Below are 23820 nucleotides of genomic sequence, written 5' to 3'. Positions count from 1 at the left end.
TTCTTTCAGAGTTTGAAATTTTTCCTGGGAGTATTGATCTGATTAAGTATTATAGAAAATTTAGTATCCAAGGATAACAAGAATCATCTTAAATTAACATACCTTGCTACATTTTCCTAAAGCCCTTTCACACACGTTTTCTCACGTGGATATTACAACGTGATAATGCAACACTTCCTATGCGCGGTTAAGGAAAGGGCCTACAGGTAGAAAATGAAAGCGAAGATGTAAAAGTTTGGGCATTTGGGGGGGAAAAATGCCTCTACTCTCTATTCACACACAAAAGGCAGAATGAGATTCCACCTGCTGACTTTCCGTGCCTGCCTGCTAATGTCAGAACACGCTGAGAAAGAGAGAGAGAGAGAGAGAGACGACAATTTCACCTCTTGGCAAAGCTCAGCTTACTGAACCCTCTTGCTTTCTGCTGGCTGTTGATTCAGCAGAAACTACTGCTGCAGAATTCATAATGGTGATTTTAAAGGCCCCACTGATCGCATTGCTCGCCCCACGTGTCGGACTCGTTCGCTCGCTGCTGGAAAGCGGTCTCCCCAGCTACCTTTTTAGTTCTTGCTAATGCACCTCCAAGGGGAGAGGGGCTCGCCCCTTTGCAAAAGGCCCTTTGGGCTTCTGATTGTCTGAGCAGGTAACCCGGCCGGAGAGAGAGACAGGCAGGAAATGAAACCATGCCCTCCCTGCAGCCACCGAGAGACACAACATCATTCCGCTCAGGGAGGGGAAGACCTACGATCCTTCCGGGCCCCTTCCTCATCTCCCCCGCAAGACTCCGGCAAACATCTCGGGGGAGGGGTTATCTGCCTTCAGGGGGTCATTTTTCCAGTCGGGAGCCCCACCCTGAAAAGCCTAATCCCCGAGGGCCATTTTAACTCCCGTGGGCGCCGGGTCCACCTGCTGCTGAACGCCGGGCTCGTCTCGCGGAGCCCGGATGGATGTGGGGCGCACCGGCCGCTGCCCCCGCGGGCCGAGCCCCCGCCCCAGCCCCGGGCCCGGAGGAGTCTCCGCCGCTCGGCGCCCAGCTGCCCGCCGAGCCCAGCGATCCGCAACTTGCGCCCCGGCCCCAGCGGCGGAATGCGGCGGGGCTGGCGTTACCTTCGGTCGCATAGCTGTGGTCGCGCAGGAAACTGTTGTTGATTTTGCGGGTATCAATGTCCTCCTCCATTGACAGCAGGCTTACTTGCGTGGGAACCAGAAGCCGGCAGACAAGTATCCATGATCCCTCCCCGCAGCCAGTCTCACAGGAGAGGGGGGCAGGGGAGCCGGTGGGACTGCACCATGGTCCGAGCCTGAGGAGGAGACGGGGAGGCGGAGAGAAAAAAAATAAAAACCCGGCAATGGAGCTGTCACCTCCTCCACTCGGGATCTCCGAGGCTGCGGCGGCTCCTCCCGCGGTGCGCTCACTCCAGCTCCAATTCCCAGCGAGGATGCTGCGCCCGGCTCCGCTGCCGCCGGGTGCCAAGATGCGCCGTGCCCCGAGGGGTCCGGGCCCGCCCGCCGCCCGGGAGGCGCTCACAAGCGGGGCTGGGGAGATGCCCAACAGGTTCCCCACGTTGGCAGCCGCTCCAAAATGCAAAAAAGGTCCCTCCTCCCCCTGGGAGAGCGGGCGGCCGCGACAAAATGGTGCCTTTCTGGACCCGAGCTGCAGTGGCGAGACGGCAGGGGCCGGATTCGGGCTGGCCCGGCCCGGAGCGGGGTGCCGGTCCCACGGGAGGGCGGCTCCGGCCGGCGGGGGTGAGGAAGGCGGCGGGGAGCTGGGCAGGGCGCTGCGGCCGGCGCCAGCGCACTCGCCCTCACACCCACACGCGCGCACTCGCAGCCGCTGCCGCTGCTGCAGGAGGAGGCTGGAGGCGGCTGGTGCATTAAAGGCGAGGCTCCTCCCAACCGCGTCAGCAGCCCCAGGACTCTTCCCCAGCCGCGCTGGTGGCCGAGGCAGAGGCTGCGGCTGCTCTCTGCTGCAGTGGGGCGCACGCAGCCGCGAACCGGCACCTGGGCAGCAAAGCAGCGAGCTGGCGGGTTCACGTGAAAACCAGAGACGCGCTCCGGCACCCGCCCTCCTCCGGCGCCACGCAGCCAAGGGCGGCGGTTTTCTCTAGCCCCCGGAGTCCCCCGCTCGCTGCCGTGCTCCGGACACCTGCGCTTCAGCACCGCAGAGAGAAGTAGGTCCCTCTTGGGTAGGCAGGGAGATTGCATCCAGGTCCCTTTCTGCTCACCCCTGTGCGAGGTCTGCGGTGCCTCAATCAAGTTAAAGGGCGAGGCCTGGGGTTGGAAGCCTCGGCGAGGAGAGAATGGGAAGAAGGGCTGCCATGGCTTAATTGAAGCCTCCTGTGCTAGGAATAGAAAGCGGGGCAGGGGCCAGAACTTTGCTGCCACCACGTCCGACTTCCCCATTCCAAACAGAGTCAACACCCGCTTCTAACTGTGGGCGTCTGTGTCCACACAGGCAGAGGGAAGCAGAGGGCTGACTTACGAAGCTAGCCAACACAGTCACTCTGGAAAAGTCCACCTTCCCTAGCCCTTTGCACTTTGTTTTGGACAAACGCTGCAGGCCGGCTGTAGGTCTTGCTTGTGAACAAGGCACAACCCTGCAGGAACCGCTCACAGTTGCTCCCAACACGGAAGGTGCCTTGGGGCCTGTGCCCACAGAGAGCCACTGCTACCCTGAGGGGACTTCGAGGATCCAATTAATACAAAAAAAGAGGCCTGCCTCCCTGCTTCACCTAGGAGGAAGATGCAAAATTCCCCACCTTCCCCCCCCTCCTTTCCCCCACGTTTTCGAAAATTACAAAACCTGTACTTGAAAGAAAATTTGATCACTACTGTTATGAAACCAGTAAACATCACTTACGAACATCACAGCTTCGTAAAGCCAAACTGGAAAAGAAATTTGCCCATTTTTCCACTTGTAGAAGGTATTTGTTTCAGTGGGTGTCGCTGCAGGAAGAGACATCAGCAAACGTCTTGCTCAGTTAAACTCCACAAGTTGAGCTAGATGAGCCCAGAGGGATCTGTGAGTTAATTATATACATACAATGCTTCGGCTCACACAATTTAGGAAGTATTTGCAGTTCAAAAAAATGGGGAAAACAAGTTTTTAACCAAGGTTGGGAATCGCCATTAGATTTCCACGGAGAGTGGATGCTTCCGGCAGATGGAAAATGGCACCGTCCCCATCTCCAGAAAGCCAGATGAAGAAGAGAGTAGAAATATTCTTTGATGTAATTTTTAAGGGAAGTTCAGCTTACGATGGATTTCATTTTATGCTCGTCTGGTGGCTAAACCTCACAGAATTGTTTGACTACTTGTTCAAATTTCACAAATGAAATTCCAGTAACCAATTTAACCCACCACTTCAGCCTCAGCTCATGGTTGGTTCCTCCACATGATGAACTGGACCCATCACCAGGTCTCCGGTGGTCTGCTCACCTGCAGTTACACAGTTCAGCTTCTCTTGCCGATCAGCGTTATGAGGAAGGGGCAGGCAGAGGTGAGAAAACGCTAAGTTCCTCTCAGAGTGGTAAGAAGACAGTGTGCCTTCTGTTGAAATGACTTAAAGGTGTGACAGGAGACCTTGGGACAGTATTTGCAAGTTCTCCCCTTATCTTCCTGGAATGTGGGCTACCTTGGAACAGAGCTGCATGATGAACTGGGTAGGCCCACTGGCCAGGTTTGTGCTTGAGTAATTTTCCACTCTAACCAATGGGAGAAATATCCCCTGCATAGATTAAGCTTCCTTTTCATGTTTCCAGCAAAATACCTCCTCTATTCAACGATCCCGGAAAAACAGAGAGATCTCCATGGATTAAGTTGACTCCAACATTTCAACTTTGTGGACCACTCTTTTCTGCCATGATCAATGGAGACTAGACCCTGGCTCAAAACCAAAAGGACTGTTGGCTTTGTGCTTGAACACAATGATGTGCGGTAAAGGAGGTAAGGGTAAAGGTAAGGTAAAGAAGCCCCGTACAATCCTGTGGTGGTAAGAGGATAGTATAGACCATTTCTCAGAAGACCTGCTGAACTTTCTAGTCCTCCAATATGTCAAATTCTTTCCACAAGCTTTTGAAAGTTGCACATGCCATTCCCTAAGCTCCTTCCTCATGTTCTTGGCATTCTCCAGCATGTCAGCTGAACTGTCCCTACTTCTCTGAGGCATTACATGACCAGACCACAGTCTCTTCCTGAGGTATTTTCGGTCTCTACATCTTTTTATATTTTTGGTGGAGGGTGGGGGGGGGGGTGAGTCTTCCTCATGGATCACCACATTCTGTAATAGTTGTTTCCTCATTATTATCAACCATTCCTAATATATCTCCTGTATTAAATGTCTGGTGCTTAGTAGGTGCTCAATTATATTTGCTGAATGGATGTAAATAAATATTTCTTCACTGAATTAATTATGGAATTTCTCCAGTTCAGCAAATATTGTAATATTTAGGTTTTATAGCTCAATCCTTATTAAAATTCTTGCAAAACCAAACCAAAACAAACAACACCCAACAACAAAACCTGTTGTGAGGCAGTAATCTTCTACTCTAGTAAGTCCTATTCCAATGGAAGTAATTGTCCTACCCATTCTTATATGTATACAGACCAAAAATATTTACTGAGCAATATATGGGGATCAAGTTAAAACAAAACAGTCCCTTTCTTCACAGAACTGAAATTCTTTCATCTGATCTTAAAACATGAGCTTTCTTAGAGATGCAACAAATGAGTTATCAATCAACAGACTATAGCATAATGTTAAGTGCTGAGGCTCTGATATCAAGCAAAGCTGATGATTCTCTGGCACTTATTATTGTGTCCTTGAGTAAGTTACAAGTTTCCCCTAAGGTATTTTTTAAACCTCTAAATTAGGGAGAAAAAGAATATCTACCTCATGGAGTTACTGTGAGGATTTAATGAGATCGTGGACTGAATGATCTTGGAAAGAACATACTGTTGTTACTTGTTGGATATTTACAATCATCTCACCATCAGTAAGGAACAAATAGAAAAGCACCCACTGTCTCAGCCACTAGAATGGGACTGTATCAGCAATATCCACGCATAAAATATATAGTCAGTCAGCTGTCATGGAACTTAGTGTCTAATTTACAGTTTATGTAAAGGGAGCCATAAGCTACAAAAGGGGCAGAAAACACTTTGAAAGGCTGACTGAATTCACAAAAAAGGCCCGTTACAAATACACAGCCTTCTTAGATTACACAATTCGGCATCAAGGCATGTAGACACGTTCTTTTTTTTTCTCACCCTTGTCATGGCCCCCCTCCTCCAACACTGTCATATACCCTCACCCCGGTTAGGTTAGTGCTGCCTTACACTGAAACCTTTCAGGTCATCCTGTCCAATTAACACAATAAATATCTACAATTTTATTAAAACCTCTGACCTAAGCCAGTCTGGAGATTCTTAATAGAGGCTTTAGGTGTCAGGCAGTCCTGGTTTATCCCAGCTCAGGCATTTATAAATTTCGTGACCTTTGGCAAGTAATTTAACATCTCTGTGCCTCTGTATTTGCAAAGTAGAAGAAAATAATAGAAACTCCTTCACAGGGTTGTTGAGTTGCTGTACAGACAGCCTAACTGCTTACGGCTGAGATGCCACTTCTCCCTCCTAGTGGCTCCTTGGGGTCTCCATCAGCACAGAATTGGAGAGACGCACTAAAGGGCATCATTTAAGTGAACAAAAGTGACTTAGAGACCTGAGTTTCACTACCTATCAATCTGTCTTAATGAGCAACTAGAAACTGGGTATAGGAAATTTTACCATCTTGCAAAAAGCCCTCTCTAAGCCACAAAGTCCTTTGGAATTAGGATTACCCTATATACGTGCAGACCTAATCATGTTTCTCTGTTGTGGAATTGTACAAAATCCCTCTCTAGGATCAATAAGCACCGAGTGTTCAACTCTCTGTCTCAGGTGGTTTATATGTTGATTGTCCAGTGGGTAACCTCCTGAGCTTCTAGTGAGGTTTATAATTCCTTTTTTGTGCATGCTACCATAGGTAAGAACACCACACAAGGGAACCTTTGATATGGCATTTAACCTAGGAAAAGAAAGCAAAACATTTTACTCTAAAAATGTATTAAATCTAGATTCTGGATACTTAATGGATTTCACAGAGTAAAATGTTCCTTCAGTTATCCAAGTGGAGTAATTTATGCAAATAAACAGTGGTGTGCTGGAACCGCTACGTACTGGCTATTGAGAGCCGAAAGGGCCGATTACACACATCTATTTCCAGCTCTGCTGTGAGGGACATCATGTTGGTAGCTTAAAATCTGAAATCTGCCTTGGTGGGATATTTATATTGTGGAAATTAAAAAAAAAACATATATAAATCAGGGCTTTGGGTTTTTTGTTGTTTGCTTTGAGAGCTGATTGTTAACCATTTACCAGCACACTAATAGCAACGCAGTACTCGCTGATATATCTTCCTGCCCATCCCTGCCATCTACACAAAGTTCCTTCCAATTCTCAATGCTAAATCTCCCAATCTGTGTCAAATTCCAGAGCATCCCACCACGCAGCCAAACTTGAGCCATAATGCTAAATGTCTTAAAATCCTACCTTTACTGTGAAGATTTCCCATATCCATCAGAGGAAACTGAAGCCTTTGATCCTCCCCAGGCTGGATATGCAATTGGAAGAGGCTGCCCCTATAAGGGACCTGACCACATAAGCAACGTCAGGTGCACGCCCATTCTCAATGAATCATCCTTTTCTACTGTTCAAGCTCCACTGCCTCCTTACTTTGGGCCTGGATTTGCCAAAATGCAAAACAGAAACATCCATTCTGCCTGGTTTCATTGATAACTCTTCAACATGTCTTATTAGGATATTAACACAATGGGAGAAGAGGAACAAAAATCCAAGAGCTCAGATCTGAGAGGATGAGACCTAATATCCTCTTGTACCTTTTCTCATTCAATAGTTTCGGAGTTAAATTTAGGCTTACTCAAGATAGTTTTAATTTGCATAATATTTGTTAGGTACAGGTGAGGATTTACAAAACCAGTTTGGCAATACTCAAGGGGTAGTTCCTGATTACCTTTCTGAAAAGAAAACTTCACATAACTCAGACAAGAATATATATTGGGAAATATCTTTCAAATTTCTTTAATATGCCCCAGCAATAACACTTTACAGAATTTATCCTAAGAAAATAATCATAGATGTGGGCAAAAATTTAGCCATCAGGTCATTTCTCAGAGCATTGTTTCTGGTCATGAAAACTGGAAACCACCTAAATGTCCAACAATAGAATTGACTAGGCAAATTATGGTGGGTACACATAATGGAAAAATATTGAGACATTGATAAAATATTAATAGCTAGCACTTCACTTATTGAGCATATATTATGTACTAGGTGCTGTGCAAGGGGTTTTACTAGCATCATCTCATTTAATTCTAACAGCAGCCCTTGTAAGTACTGTTATTATCTCCACTTCACTGAGACTGATAGAGATAAATAAGATACCCAAAATCAAACCTGGCACTCTGTGTGTGTGTGTGTGTGTGTGTGTGTATGTGTGTGTGTTGGGGTGGGTTAAGGTCACTCTTTTTTGAAAAAAAAATTTTTAATGTTTTATTTATTTTTGAGACAGAGAGCATGAGCAGGAAAGGAGCAGAGAGAGAGACACACACGGAATCCGAAGCAGGCTCCAGGCTCCGAGCTGTCAGCACAGAGCCCAACGCGGGGCTTGAACCCACGAACTATGAGATCATGACCTGAGCCGAAGTCAAACGCATAACCAACTGAGCCACCCAGGCACCCCAATGTCACTCTTTTTTGAAAGCGATTTTGATTTGTCTCTCTTATGAATGAATATCCTCTAAGTTGAAAATCACTTACTATTGTGTTGGTGAAGTTGTGGCAAAATTGGAACCTTTGCACACTGCTTGTGGGATTGTATAATGGTGCAGCAATGAATGGTTTGACAGGTCTTTAAATTGTTAAAACACAGCATATGACCCAGCAATGTCACTTCTAGGTATATACCCAACAGAATAGAAAACACTTGTTCACACCGAAACCTATAGATGAATATTCACGATGCAACATTATTCAGGATAGCCCCAAAGTGGAAATAGTCCAAATGTTCATCAGCTAATAAATGGATAAAGTGAAACATATCCAGGGGATGAATTATCATTCAGCTATAAAAAGTAATGAAGTACCAATACATGCTACAACATGGATCAGTGGTGAAAACATACTGAGTGACAAAAGACCTTGTATGATTCCATTTATGTGAAATATTCAGGATGGGCAAATCCATAGAGATAGAAAGTAGGTTAGGTGCCAGGGACTGGGTGGGGGAATGGGAGTAAATGCTTATGGATTAGGGCTTTCTCTCCGGGATGATGAAAAAGTTCTAAATTAGATAAGGGCAACGGTTGCATAACTCTGAATATACTAAAACCACTGACTTGCATACTTTAAAAAAGTGAATTTGTATGGTATAGTATCTCAATAAAGCTGTTATTAAAGATTTAAAAATCTCTGCTATCATAAGCCACTGTTGCTTCTTGGAGGATGATATATCCTTTGGGCTAATATTGGCGTAGGAAAAATTTAAAGGTATGTAATGACAAGGATAGACGTCTATGTTACATTGTTGAGAAAGTAAAAAAACAATGTATACTGACCAACTTCCCCTTTCCTGGTGAAAAAAAAGTGTGGAAAAATATGTGTTTGTCAAAATCAATATATAAATGTACGGTGTGGTGGTTATGTGTGGTCATCTTTGTTGTTCATATTTTTGTCAAAGAAAATTTAGGACATGTATTATTTTTGTAAGAAGAAAATTTTTAAAGTATTTTTTAATGTTAAGAAACACTTTTTCAGGTGAAACCTTGTATTGAAAAGGTCAAAAATCATTTTCTCTACATGAGAAAATTGGGACATGGATATAAATGTATATGCTACCAAATGCACAAAACTACTCTCTCCAATAGAAATGTAATGCAGGCTACATTTGTAAGTAGTTACTACATTAGCAAGTGAAAATAAGCAGGTGAAATAATTTTAATAATATTTTTTAATGTTTTAAAAAGTGTTGGAAAAAGATATTTTCTTTAATATATCAAAAATGTTATGACTTCCACATATAATCAATATGAATTTATTAATGATCTAATTTTACTCTGTTTTTCATTCCAAGTCTTTGAAATCTAGTGTGTATTTTACATACACATGCCTCTCAGAAGGAGCCGCATTTCTAGGGCTCAATAACACCACATGCCTAGTGGCTACAGCAAAAGTATAAAGTTTTCCAAAACGTTCTGTTCACAAAATGAGTTTTATTGTATTCCTTCAAAAAGAAATTTTCATCTACGAAAGACTTGAATAAGATTGTCATGCTAAAATCAAACCAAGCAACATTAATACAAGGACTCTCACAACTATATTTAAAGTAATAAAACTGAATATGATAAAAATACGTAGACACATGCACATATACATATACATATATTAAATACAGTAGTACAGTTGAACTCAATCTGCATTTTCCCTTAAAACTAGTAAGCTGAATAGAGGAAAAAGAGAACCAGATTCTGAAAGTGCTGAAATGACACCATATAACCATATAAAATAGATAGCAAGAAATGTGTAATTCAGCCACTGTAATAGGGGCTCTTACAGGCCTATGGCTTCAATTCCAGCCAAATCGCAGATTTCACTGCCAAAAAAAAAAAAAGGATTCCCATAGCTGGGTACCTGGACTCTGTCATGATCACTAAAGGTGGAGAAATTTAAAGATATAGTGATAGGAATCTGGCTGAGAGTGATTCATTCTTTTACGTTGGATTAGAGAATGGAATTCTGGGGTCACGTGATCAGTGGATTAATTTCTGAAGATTTTACTCAATTAGATATGCCATTACCTCTAACACACACGTAAACAGTTTTGTGTGTGCAGCTGAGAGCTTCTTCCTTCCTAACATGCTCTCCTCATTAATTCCCGGCACCGCTCTCCACCCTCCTGCTACCCACTGTCTGACGTCTACACGTACACATACCCTAGACTTCCAAGTTCTTGGATTCCTCTATCCACAATCCGGTCCCAGGGGACCTCATCCAGTCTCATGGGGTCATCCAAGACCCCACACTTGGATTTTGAAAACCAATCTCCTCTGACCTCTAGACTCGTGTCACTCACAGCTGATCTGGTATTTCACTGACCATACTCCCAGTCCATGGGCTCCCCCTTCCTATTACTTGGTTCCTCTCTCATTCCCCACATCCTTCCCTCAGCAAAGCTTCAAAACACATCCAGAACCCAGCCACTTCTCACCACATCCACTGCTGCTTCTGAGGGCCAACCACCATCTCTTATCACCATGATTGTTTCAAGACTGGAAGGAGCCAGCTGAGTGAGCCTGTGATTCCTCCTTCACCCCCTACAGAATGGTTTCTATGCAGCAGGCAGAATGGTCCTTTTAAATGCAAATCACTTCATGTCACTTTTCTACTCAAAGCCCTTTATTGGCTTCCTACACATTCAGAGTAAAACTTTCTTAAAATGCTGTTAAGATTTGGTCCCAGCTATAGCTCTGTCCTTGTTCTTCCCACACACCCTCCCCCTCCTCCCGCCCCTGCTTCTTACCTGAAGCACTACCAACTCTTGCTTCAAGTCCCTTCCCTACGCCTTCCAGCCTCCCAGGTAGACTCAGTGGCGTCCTTATTGTCTGCCCAACACACCAGGAAGAGCACTCCTGTCCCAGGACCTCCACACCTGCTGTTGCCTCTGTCCTGAGTGCCTTCCCTCAGACAGCAGCAGAGCAAAGAGCTTCACCTCATTCCAGTGTCTGCTCCAGTATCAATTTTTCTGAGCTACCTTCTTGGACCATATAAAATAAAATAGCACTCCTTCTTCCCAGCACCCTGTATCCCCATAGTGCTGCCTGACTGTACATATGTATTTGGCTTTGGTTATCACGTCAATAGAGCCCAATTTCCAGGGCGACAGGAATGTTTTTGCTCCTTTTCTGTATCTGGCACCTAGGACAGTGCCTGGCACAGAATGGTTACTCGAATGTACTTTTTGAAAGAATGAAAGAGTCAACGTGTGTTTGTTTAGTAATGAAGATCTATCAGGAGGGAATCTTAATGAACAACAAATCTAGCATGCTTATGTAGTAAAAAATATTTGGCCTTGCCCAAAGAGAGGCCTGGCTTTTGCCCTAGGCTCCTGGGAAGTAACGTATGTCAGACCTGATAGCTATATCTTTGTTTTTAGGGAGGGGGCTGCCACATTCAACAGTTTAATGGGGTGGGGGGGACACTGTCCACACCAGAAAGACCTTGTGATTTAGAGTTGAGGATTTGGGTCATGAGCTATCAATTGACCTGGTGATGGAGTTCAACCATATGAGCAATCAATCAATCAATTAATCATATATAATAGAACTCCAATAAAAATTCTGAACACCAAGCTTAGTTAAGCTTCCCTGGTTAGCAATACTCTACACATGTTGTCATACATCACTGGAGGGGGGTTAATGTGTCCTGAGGACAAACTCCAAGTTTAGAACCCTCCCTGACTCTACCCTGGGCATCTCTTCCTTTGGTTACTTTTAATCTGTATCCTTTCCCTGTAACAAACTGCAACCAGAAATATAATAGCTTTCTGTGAGTTCTGTGAGTCCTAGCAAATTATTAAAACTAAAGGTAGTTTTGGAACCCCCCCACCCCCACCCCCAGTTTGCAGTAGATGCTGGAAGTGAGGACAGTCTTGGGAACTCTGCCCTTAAACTTTTTAGTTTGACTAGCTCTAGGTAATGCTAAACACATACCCAGCAAGTCTCACATTAAAAGGTGGCTTACAGATCTACAGATCTTACAGATGGCAGGTCTAGCCTACCATTTCGCTGAAGAGAAAACTAATGCTTCATGAAAAGAACTGACTTGCCTGAATCACCCAGGGACAGACTGAGAGCATGGACCCTGGTGTCCTGGCTCCCATGCTCACCATTCCACAATGACTTTCCTCAACCTTTGTTTTGGGGGACATGCCACTTTTTTCTGAGAGGCTAAAGTTATGGGAAATTAAGTTGGTGTCACTCCCCAGAACTTTGAGGTCAATAGCAAGGGGAGAAATTACTATTACTCTCCTTCAAAAGTTATGGGGGCCAGCCCTGAACAAAAGAGAATACCAGAGCTCTATACTCTTCTTCAATCTCATCATCTCCAGTTTTCTGCCCGAGGTGGGCCAGGCAAGGATGCAGGTGGGGTTGCATCAATCCTCCTGACCCTCAGCTGCAGAAGTCTGGGGAGGAAGCCTTTATGTTCACGTAGAATCAGCACAAATCACCCTTTCCCTACACTACCATATTCTGTCATTTTCCCCTTCTTGAGAAGAAAACTTCCATGTATAGGGCATTTTTGGAAACTGCAGGACATATCACATGATACACTTAGCTCATCCTGTGGGAAAACCTTCTGAAAAGTTCAAAGTGTTATGTGGACAAGGTTAATACTCTAGGTGTTACCATACTAGTAAGGTAAACATAGAAGCCAAATTCAAGAGCCAGATGGACCTTGAATTTATAAGCAAGTCTGTATATGTTTTAAAGCTCGATAAATATTTATGGAATAAATATAGAGTGAAAATGATTATATTCAACATGCCTCAAATAGAGACCTCTGCAATTTCCATCTGGCATGTGACAGGGCTGTAAGGGTGAACAAAGTATGATAATCAAAGCTTATGAATTTGTATCTGAAAAGTAGAATAGGCCCTGAGTAATGACTTGAACATTGTAGGGTCACAGATCCTTTTTGAGAATTTGATGAAGATTTGTACTCTCTCCCCAGAAAAAAAAACAAAAACAAAACATAGTTTAGAGGACTTTCTGCTTCCAAATGCTGACTCATTTTATCTTCTTTCATGCACAGGAAAAGGAAGGGGAAAAAAAACCTAGGACCAAAAAAATGTCCAAAATTAAATGCAAGTTTAGAATTATAGTGCCATCACCTCCCATGCATATTTTTATATGGAGAGTAATAATAGCTCTCACATATATAGCCCTTAATAGTAATGCCAGATGTGAGACTCCTTTCTAAAATGGGTCAGCTCAGTGTAAGAGGCAAATAGTCAAAGACATGACTTTTGAGAAACACACTGCTTCAGTTCAAATCTTGGCTATGATATTTCCTAGCAGTATAATCTTGGGCAACTTACTTAATCACTCTGTGCTTCAAATCTAATTTGCAAAATACTGATAATAATAGTATCTACTTCATAAGGTTGTTGTAAACATTAAACGGGTTAATATATATACAATATTTAAAATAATCCAGAGCACATAATACACACCCAATCAGTGTTAGCTGCTGGTATGAGGCACTGCATACTGTCCTGAGTATATGCTCTGTTGTTGTCCGCATAACCAGATTTATTCACTTCTCCGGTTCTCATCCTTGAATTGTTTTGGCAGTTCTGCTTCATTTCCTCCCACCCCATACCTTTCTTAGGCAAACTCAAAGCCATGGTTTCATTACCAGGGAGTATCAAACTCTCCATGTCAGTGGGTGCATCATGGAGGCATATGGTCATTCAACATCAAACATTTACAACCTGCCCACTGTGTGCTTAGCACCAGCCTTCTTTATCTATCTATTTTTGAGAGAGAGAGAGAGAGAGAGAGAGAGCAAGAGAGAGAGAGAGGGAGAGAGAACATGATCAGGGGAGGGGCAGAGAGAGAGGAAGAGAGAGAGAATCCCAAGCAGGCTCCCCGCTCAGAGCTGAGCCTGATGCAGGGCTCCATGTGGGCCTCAATGCCACAACCCTGGGATCATGACCTGAGCTGAAATCAAGAGTTGGTTGCTGGATGCCTAATCAACTGAGCCACCCAGGGGCCCCTAGCACCAGCCTTCTTAAGTGTTGGTAAGGAATTCACAACTTGATTGGAGAGATAAATGCTGAAATTGATGTGCAAATAAAAAACTAGTCAAATGTTGACCTGTAAGACTTGTAACTTGTTACAACACTTGTGTTTACAGTGTAAGAATTTAGAGACATCCAGCTGAGTGAGAACAGCCCCCAAAGGTAAAATAGACAGTTCAAACGCTTGATGGAGATCTGAAGCAGGACTAGCTACATAATATGTGGGACCCAATCCAGAATAAAAACATGGGGTACTTTGTTCAAAAAGTATTAGGAATTTCAAGAGTACAGCAGAGCACTAATTCAAGCATGGGACCTTGTGCAATTATACATGTCACATGCCCTTGGAGCTGGCCCTGCCCTGAAGGATGGTGGTGACTCCCAGAAAGATTCTCGCCTGCAACAGATTGGCACTTCCTGTGTGCCATGTGTGTTTCTGCTTCTGTGTTTTTTCTTGTATTTCTCCTCCTAACCAAAAAGTTTTTGCTTATTTTTCAACTGATGCAAGTCTTATATATCCTTCAACCTGTAGCTCAAGTCTTTGCTGAAAAGGAACATGACAGGATGCAAATGGCCCTGGGGTTGGAATGAGAAGGACTGAGGCCGGATCTGCCTTTCACCAGCTCGTGAACTGTGGCCAAGTCTCTTCTATGACACTCACTTGGGGAAACTGATTTTAAAAGTCTCTCAGAGGATGATGGGAAGATCAAAAGACATCCCAAATACAAAAGAGTTTTGGAATAAGAATTTCTCATGTTGAGAAAGAGCTTCATAATTTTTTTTGATAAAGGCTTCCCTAGCTTCTACAAACAACCAGGTGGGGTTTGTTCTAAGTGAACACACACACACATGCACACACACACACACACTTGTGCGAACTCATGCATGTCCTGTCCACTGCTGCCTCCTATTTGACATGTATAAATTTTCAATCTTATTCTCTCATTTAACTTCTTAAGGTCATTAGGCCTTCAGACTTTACCCCTTCCAATCCATCCTCTTCACTAAGTGAGCATGATCTTTGTAACTCACAGATCAGGTTCTCTCATTGTTTTAAATACTTGTATGGCTCCCCTTTGCCTAGAACAGAGTTTCCAAAACCCGATGGTGCCAACTGTCCATGTCTTTTGAGGTGTTAATCGGTGTTCTGGGAAAAGAGGTATGGAATTTGAGAAAAAATAAAACCATGATGTATCCCTCTATTATAGGTTTACAATGTACATTGAAAATCTCTGAGAAGTCCTGTATTAAAAAAGTTAATTTAACTTTGTTTAAACCAGAATTTTCTACATTAATTGAACCATATTGACCTTCTATAAGAGACTTACATTCTGTAGAAAAACTTTGGCCAGTGCTGGCCTGTAAGGTGACACGCCAACTCTTCAGCTTGGTTTATCAGGCTTCCATAATCCCTAAATTTGTAGCTCATTTATTGCCATCCCCTTTACAAGTCCTATGATCCAGCAACAGGGGACCACTTCCAGTTTCTTGAAGGACTTTGAGCCCTGTGCCTGCTGTGCTTTCTGCCAAAAATGTTGTCCACCACTCATCCCTCCATTTATGCTCTGGTGATCTGTTACCCAATGGGGCCTAGCTCAATTGCCCTGTAACGTCTTCTCTGACATTCTTGGTAACCACATTGTCTTCTAATTTCAGTGGTTAGCTGCTTCTCTGGAACTTTGAACATAAAAATAACTGCTGATGTTTATTGAACATCTAGGCTAGGGATTTAGTTCTTAGTATAGTACAGGCAACTCTGTAAGATAATCAAAATGATGCTTTACAGATAAAGAAATACAATGATTAAGAAAGTCACTCATTTTTCTGTGTTTTCTATCTTTTGAGTGGTATCACTGTCTACCTAGTTGCCCAAACCAGAATCCCAAAAGACATTTTTAACAACTTTCCTTTCCCCCTACATCTAATCAGATGACAATTCCTATAAATTCCAGCTCCCTGGCAGCCATAAAATCTGTCCCCATCTCTCCATTCATATTACCACTAGTTTATCTTGGGCCATTATTATCTCTCAGCAATTCCTACAGTAGCTTCCTAGTAAATTTTCTATGCTCCATATTGATATAATTACAATCACCCTAAAGTACAGATCTGATTATGCCAACTGCCCTGCTTACAGTCTTTCAGTGGCTTCCCATCACTCTTATGGGGGAAAACCCAAGACTCTTAATACAGCTTAAAAGACCCTGTAAGGGAGCGCCTGGGTGGCTCAGTCAGTTGAGCACCTGACTGTTTTCAGCTCTGGTCATGATCTCAAGGTCATGGGATCAAGACTTGCACTGGCTCTGTGCTGAGTATGGAGTCTGCTTATGATTCTTCCTCTGACCCCTCCCCTGCTCTCTTTCTCTCTCTCAAATAAAAAAAGACCCTTTCAGGACTGGTTACTGCCTACTTCTTTGCCTTTATTTCATCCAGTCAGGATCTCATAGTCTCCAATGGGAGCTCCAAAGAGCCTCTCAAGGTTTCCCTGCCCTTGCCAATCATTCCTTTGCCTCTGGACCTTTGTACACAGTTTTTCTTCTTGAAATTACCTTGTTTTTCATCCACATCCTGTATTCCACAAGCTTCCTAAATACAGACAGAGGTTCATGCTCTTCCTCTGTGACTGTATAGCACCTGGGCATCATTGCCTTTTTTTCCTGTGAGATCTTGGTTCTGGGACTATGGATTTACTGTTGTACCTATACCTAATGTAGGGCCTGCGACAGAATAATGACATCGATTAATCATTTGTTGAATTCCTGAATGAATCAACGAATAAATAAATGGATGAATGAGAGCAAAACTAAAAGGGCAGCTTGGAGTATTAAAAGAGAAGGAATTTAGAGGTTTATTGCACTATCTGCTTGCCTTTGTCTTCTAGGTCAAAATTCATTGTCCTGTCCATTCCCCACAAGCACCTTTTCACTCCAGCTGCAGGGCCTTTGTATGTGCCTAGAATGTTCTTTTCTTTTCCACACACAGTTAATGCTTCCTTATCGTTCACATTTAAGATTAGCCCTCCTTTCAGCAGGGAAGAGTTCTTGCCAATGCAGACCAAGTCAGGCACTCTACTGTGTTGTCCTCATGGCATTGTATATCTTTCCTTTACCCTCCTCACTGCATTGTATTTCTATATCTATGTCTATGACTGCTCATTCAGTAACTGCTTCCTTCAGGAGACAGTAAACTCTGTGAGAGAATCATGTCTTCTTTTTATTCACTATTAAATTTCCAATACTTAATACAGTGCCTGACACACAAAATAAAAGTTTGTTACATGGGTTCATGAATTAAAAAAAAACACAGTGTCTCATCAGCAGTTTTTTGGTTCATTTCAGTACTGCGTATAGAATAGGGCTTGAAAGGGGCGCCTGGGTGGCGCAGTCGGTTGAGCGTCCGACTTCAGCCAGGTCACGATCTCGCGGTCTGTGAGTTCGAGCCCCGCGTCAGGCTCTGGGCTGATGGCTCGGAGCCTGGAGCCTGTTTCTGATTCTGTGTCTCCCTCTCTCTCTGCCCCTCCCCCGTTCATGCTCTGTCTCTCTCTGTCCCAAAAATAAATAAAAAATGTTGAAAAAAAAAAAAAAGAATAGGGCTTGAAAGGAAATCATTGTTTATTAAAGAAAGACTAGAACTGATTTTCTTTACCTAGCTTACAAGTAGTTGTTAACTAGTATGCTTGAAGTGAATAAATTCATTCTTACAAATTTAGCACATTTACATATGTCCACACCACCTTGTAATATGTTTGTATGTTTGTAGCTTCCCTTGAAACAAGTGTGAATGTTGTCAAAAGAATCTGATCTCTGCTGGATCCTGGACTGTACCTTGTTAGGCAAATAAGAACTGCAAGCTGATCTCCACCACAGGAAAGGACAACAAATCTAACTCACAGATTCCGCAACATGCACATAATTGGGAGACGTCAAAACTTGTCATGTCATAGATTATCCAGTGCTTCTCCAGTAAGTAATTATTAAAATGGCAAAACAAATAATCCTGAGGAGTCATTACTGTTTGCCAATTCATTGAGTATAAATAGTACTGACTAGGTGGTGACCTGGCTCAGTTTTCTAATACACTCAGGACTAAGCAAAATGAAATGAACCTAAACAAAGGCAGGGGCCTGAGAGACACAATAAAAGAAAGCTACATCTATGGCTTGTGGAGTTTCCCAACCTTGGATATGTTTACAAAGGGCCTTCTCCTCATATTTTAAAGAAGATGGTAAGCAATTACTTTCTAAAGGTTGTTTACCTCATGATCACCTCAGCTGCCATTTGATGAGTGCTTACTAACTGTCAGGCATTGTGCTTATGTCTTTGTGTACACATTACCTCTCTCTCTCGTGTCCACCCCACAAGGGAAGTTTCAGTAGTACCATTTACTACTGAGGCAACTGAGACTCGGAGAGGTTAAGTTAGAGCAAGTAGAATGGATCAGATCTGGGATTTGAACCCAGTTTTACTTGACTCTTAACCAATGGATCCATAAGGGGTCCATTTACATTTTCCCAAGGAAATCTCTGTTTAAGCTCTTTTATCCACTAAGTACACACTTAATAATTTTTCAAAAAACCAAAAATCTATATGTAATCCTTATTTCTTGTTTTCTTGAAGAAAACATCTAAACCATTATCAGAATGAGTTTTCTCTCAAAAATGTTGTTCAGTTCAAAGTGCCCTGTGATGGTGGTAGCTTAGGAAACTATAAAGAAATCATTGGACTTCTAATTGTTGAAAAACATTTTAAAGTCCTTTCCTGTGTTTTTTGATGATTTACTTTTCTAGTACTCAAAATGGTATATACCTATCCATTGAGTACTGAAATATTCCAAGATTTAAAGGCAAAAGGGGGATTTAGTAACGAAAAAAAAAAAAAAAAACAGAGAAATTCTGTGTGATTGGGGAAAAGTGGAGGTTCAAACTCCCAAAGAAAGCTTTTCTACTTTAAAACAAAGTTGCAGAATGTAGAAGTAGGCCAAGTGAAGGAGGCTGGCTTTGTCTTTTTTTAAGTTTATTTATTTATTTTGAGAGAGAGAGAGAGACTGAGAGTACAAGCAGGGGAGAGGCAGAAAGAGAGGGAGAAAGAGAATCCCAAGCAGGCTCTCCACTCTCAGAACAAAGCCTGGCACGGGGCTCGAACTCACAAACCGTGAGATCATGGCCTGAGGTGAAACCAAGAGTCAAATGCTTAACAGACTGAGCCACCCAGGTGCCCTGGCTTTGTCTTTTAAGAAGATAATGGTTTTCATTGATTTAGGAAAAGCGGGAAAAGAAAGAAAGGATAACAGTGAACTGACAATGTATTTATCATCTCTTTTTCCAAAGATGTCTTTTAAATGACAGTAAAGGAACAAAGCGTATGTGACCTCACAACAATGAAGAGACTATATTGTATAGAGACTATTAGGAGGACTATGGATTTCATGTTCCTGGGAGAAGAAAAGTAGATAGAAGGATAATGACACTGAAGGGGAGATGTGACCAGACCAAACAGAGCACTCCTCTACCTTGCAGAAACCTGAAGAGATTCAGGACTTAGGAACACCAAAAATGACATGAAGATCAGGACCAAAAAAGGGAAGGAATGTTAAAGTAGAATCCATAGAAAAATCAATTCATCTGCCCTCCATCCCCACCACTTAACTCTTCTCCCTACTTCACCCTGGGAGGATAAAACAGAAGATTCTTCCCTTTGAAAAGAATTTAAATAATTTGGGGTAGTCTAAGATGGTGAGTTTGGGAGTTGGTTGTCCAAAGTGAAAGGGTCTTTATTCTGGCATTTAGAGATTCCCCAATGCAAGTTCATTCCCCTGCCTGCTCACTCTACTATGAAAGCAGCCAGTGATAAATCCTATTCGTGTTCATTCAGCTGTTCTATTGATTCATTCTCACATATGGCTAGGCAATATAAGACCATCTAGATAATTGAGTAAAATGTACAATGTAAAAAAAAAATCAAGAAACGCATGACAATAGATACTGGTGGACACAGATATACTATCAGGAACATAAACGCTAATTAGCACTTGCAGAAACACTAAAAAAGAGACATGAAGATCATGAACAAATGAACAAATCAAGAAGAAGATGCTATAAAAAAGGAACACATAGAGTATAAGAAAAAACCCATGGAATGAAACAAAAAATATGGCTAATTTGTTTTTAAATCATTGGAAGGTTAGAAGTCAAAGAATAGAATAGAAAGCCCAGAAATAAACCCATGCATATATGGTCAACTAATTTATGACTAAGGTGCCAAGAATACACAAGGGGAAAATAGTCTTTTCAATAAATGGTGTTGGGAAAACTGAATAGCAACATGCAAAAGAATGAAACTGAATCCTTTTCTTACACCACACCCAAAAATCAACTCATAATGGATTAAAGACTTACACATAAGACCTGAAATTATAAAACTCTCAGGAGTAAACATAAGGGAAAGGTCTTTAACACTGATGTTGACAATGATTTTTTGGATACAACACAAAAGCACAAAAATAACCAAGTGGGATTATGTCAAACTAAGAAGTTTCTACACAGCAAAATAATTTTTTAATTAAAAAAAAATTTTAATGTTTATTTTTGAGAGAGAGACAGAATGCGAGTGGGTTAGGGACAGAGAGAGGGAGACACAGAATCCGAAGCAGGCTCCAGGCTCTGAGCTGTCAGCACAGAGCCCGACACGGGGCTCGAACTCACGAGCTATAAGATCATGATCTGAGCCGAAGTCGGACGCTCAACCGACTGAGCCACCCAGGCGCCCCATAATTTTTTAATTTTTTTTAATGTTTATTTATTTTTGAGAGCAAGACAAAGTGTGAGCAAGGGAGGGGTAGAAATAGACACGGAATCTGAAGCAGGCTACAAACTCTGAGCTGTCAGCATAGATCATGACCTGAGTGGAAGTCAGAAGCTTGACTGACTGAGCCACCCAGGTGCCCCTCTACATAGCAAAATAAACAATAAAAATGAAAAAGCAACCTATGGAATGAAAGAATATTTGCAAGCAATATATCTGATAAGGGCTTTATATCTAAAGTGTGTAAGGAACTCCTATAACTCAATAGCAACATAACAAATAGCTCAATTAAAACTGAGTAAAGAACCTGAATAAACAGTTTTCAAAAGAAGACATACAAATGGCCAACAGGTACATAAAAAGGTGCTCAACATCACTAATCAACAAGGAGATGCAAATCAAAACCAAAATGAGTTAACATCTCACACCTGTTACGATAGCTATTATTTAAAAAGTCAACCAACAGCAAGTGTTAATGAGGATGTGGAGAAAAGGGAACCCCTGTGCACTGTGGGGGGAAATGTGAAACTGATAGAAAACAGTATGAAGGTTCCTCAAAAAAATTAAAAATAGACCTGCCATATTATCTAGCAATTCCACTTCTGGGTATAATACAAAAAAATAAATAATCACTATCTCTAAGGTATAATGTGTGTTCCCATGTTCACTGCAGCATTATTCACAGTAGCCAAGATACGGAAACAACCTAGTGTCTGTTGATGAATAAATGAATAAAGAAAATAATGTATTTATACTTAATATTATGTGTGTGTATATATATATATATATATATATATATACTAATTATATATATATATACTAATTATATATATATACTAATTATATATATATACTAATTATATATATATATACTAATTATATATATATACTAATTATATATATATACTAATTTTATATATATATATATATATATATATATATATATATATATATACTAATAAAGAAGAGAGGTTACCCAACACTGGGTGGGGGGGAGCAGGTGGGAGAACAGGAGAGATACTGATCAAAGGGTAAAACCTTTCAGTTATAAGATGAATATGTTCAGGCCGGTCTGGGTGGCTCTGTTGGTTGAGCATGTGACTCTTGATTTTGGCTCAGGTCATGATCCCAGGGTCTTGGGATCAAGCCCTGTGTTGGGTCCTGCACTGAGCATGGAGACTGTTTGAGATTCTTTCTGTCTCCCTCTGCCCCTCCCCCCACTGGAGTGCACTCTCTCTAAAATAAAAACATATTAGAAAATTAAAAAAAAAGATGAATATGTTCTGGAGCAAGCAGTAGGTGGCTATACTACTAGGTGATTGTAGTTAACAATTGTGTACCGTATACATGAAATTTGCCAACAGTGGAGATCCTAAGTGCTCTTACCACACACACACAAAGTATATGAGATAATGGATATGTTAATTAGTTTGATAATTAATTTAATTGGGTTAATCATTTCACAATGTATATTTATATAAAGACATTGCTTTGTGCACCTTAAATACATACAAGTTTTATTTGTCAATAAATAAAGCTGGGGGTGGGGTGGGAAGTAGAACAAAAAGATAAAGGAAGTATTAGATAATAAAATTAGGAAATTATTCTAGAAAGCCAAACAGTCAGAAGTATCAGAAGTATCAGAAAGCTCCTTTTCTGATTAGGAAATCAAAAGGAAAGAAATTATTTAAAAAAATACTTAAAGAGAATGTCCCCCAGTTGAATAACAGGAGTCTTCAAGATTAAGGACCCACTGGGTATCTATATTGATTATTTTTTTAAGACCTACAAATGCATGATTTTCTTGAATTTTCAGAACACCAATGATAAACAGAGGATTCTAAAAGTTTCCTACAAGAAAACAGAGGCCAAATATATTGCCATAACATCTACTTACTTACTTACTTACTTACTTATTTAGAGTAATCTCTACACCCAATGTGAGGCTTGAACTCAGGTGCCCATCAAGATTCTTTTAAGTATTATTTTCACAATTCCCAGAAGGTATCTGCTAATAGGTCAACCCAATGAAAAAGAGGCCAAGTCAGAAAACATACCGGAGTCAATTGGCTACTCTTTTTCTAGAATATAGATAGCACCAGACCTTTGAGTAAAGGCAAAGATGTTTACAGGGTGAAGAAGCTGCAGTGTGGAAGCAGGAAGAGCCATCCTTTACTGGGACTTTAGGGCAGAGTAGGCTATGGTCTCTTCTAAGGGAGCGTTATGTCCTTGTTGCCACCTTCGCAACTTTCAAAGGTTATTCTAGCAGACAACATGGGTAAATAAAACTGAAGAGATCACACAGATTGAGGTACACACAATTTTGAACTCAAATATGATGAAGAATCTCCCAATGAAGATTGGTGGCTTAATGGTGTTAAAATATCAAACAAATTCAAACCAAAGCACAGACCTCCCCTACATTTTAAGGCTCACTCTCTATTTCACTCTATCTCCTGAATCCCATTTATTCACTCATGAAACAAATACGCATTCTATCTGAGGACCTTCCCTAGGCACTATGCCAGTGATGATGAATGAAATAGAAAGTCTCGTCATGAAATGCTGTCTGTGAAGATAATGAAGAGAATTTGATGAGAGAAAAGAATGCAAAGGGGAGGGAGACTCACTTGGATGGAATGATCAGGGAAGGGCTCTCAAGCAGGTAACATTTCAGCAGATTCAACAGTCCAGCTATGCGAAGGGGTGGTGTGATGGGTGGTGCAGTGCAAAACAGGGAACAGTAGTGTAAATACCCTAAGGTGGGAAACAGCTTGGGGTGGGGAGGGGGGCACTCAAGGATCTGTCATTTTGGATCAAAGTAATGGAAAGGGAGGATGGCCCAAGATGAAACTGGAAGGGTAATGAGAACCATTAACACATTGGGCCTGTAGGCTATTGTAGGAAATTAGAGTAAAATCCAAGGTGTGATGAAAACCCTCTGAGGAGCTTAAAGCACAGCAGGGGGTGCCTGGGTAGCTCAGTAGGTTAAGCATCTGACTCTTGATTTGGGCCCAGGTCATGATCTCAAGAGCCTCTCGTATGGCTCTGTGCTGAGCGTGGAGCTTGCTTGGGAATCTCTCTGTCTCTCTCTCTCTGCCACTT

General features: G+C 42.0%; 1 protein-coding gene and 1 long non-coding RNA gene across 11 annotated transcripts in view; one reads left to right on the top strand and one right to left on the bottom strand.

Moving 5' to 3' along the window:
* PPP2R2B (protein phosphatase 2 regulatory subunit Bbeta) overlaps window positions 1-23820 on the bottom strand; it is a 509803-nt gene that overhangs the window by 269610 nt on the left and 216373 nt on the right. For 2 of the 10 annotated variants that reach the window (XM_019414211.2, XM_019414210.2), the window contains one exon: window positions 1108-1301. The exons of 5 other annotated variants lie outside the window; for them this stretch is intronic. In XM_019414211.2, coding sequence (XP_019269756.1) covers window positions 1108-1301 — 194 coding nt within the window. Of the gene's footprint in view, window positions 1-1107; window positions 1865-23820 lie in introns of those variants that run through there. 3 more of the 10 variants (XM_019414209.2, XM_019414212.2, XM_019414217.2) reach the window with 2 other exon arrangements.
* On the top strand, window positions 2073-8765 carry LOC128778306 (uncharacterized). The gene is made up of 2 exons (XR_008423859.1): window positions 2073-4198; window positions 7628-8765. It is a non-coding gene; the product is annotated as an uncharacterized LOC128778306 (long non-coding RNA).

This window comes from Panthera pardus, unplaced genomic scaffold (assembly GCF_024362965.1).
Source record: "Panthera pardus isolate Hobbes unplaced genomic scaffold, ASM2436296v1 HiC_scaffold_2, whole genome shotgun sequence".
Classification (NCBI taxonomy): Eukaryota; Metazoa; Chordata; class Mammalia; order Carnivora; family Felidae; genus Panthera; species Panthera pardus.
The sequence above is the reverse complement of the archived record's forward strand: the minus strand, read 5'-3'. Positions and strand labels throughout refer to the sequence as shown.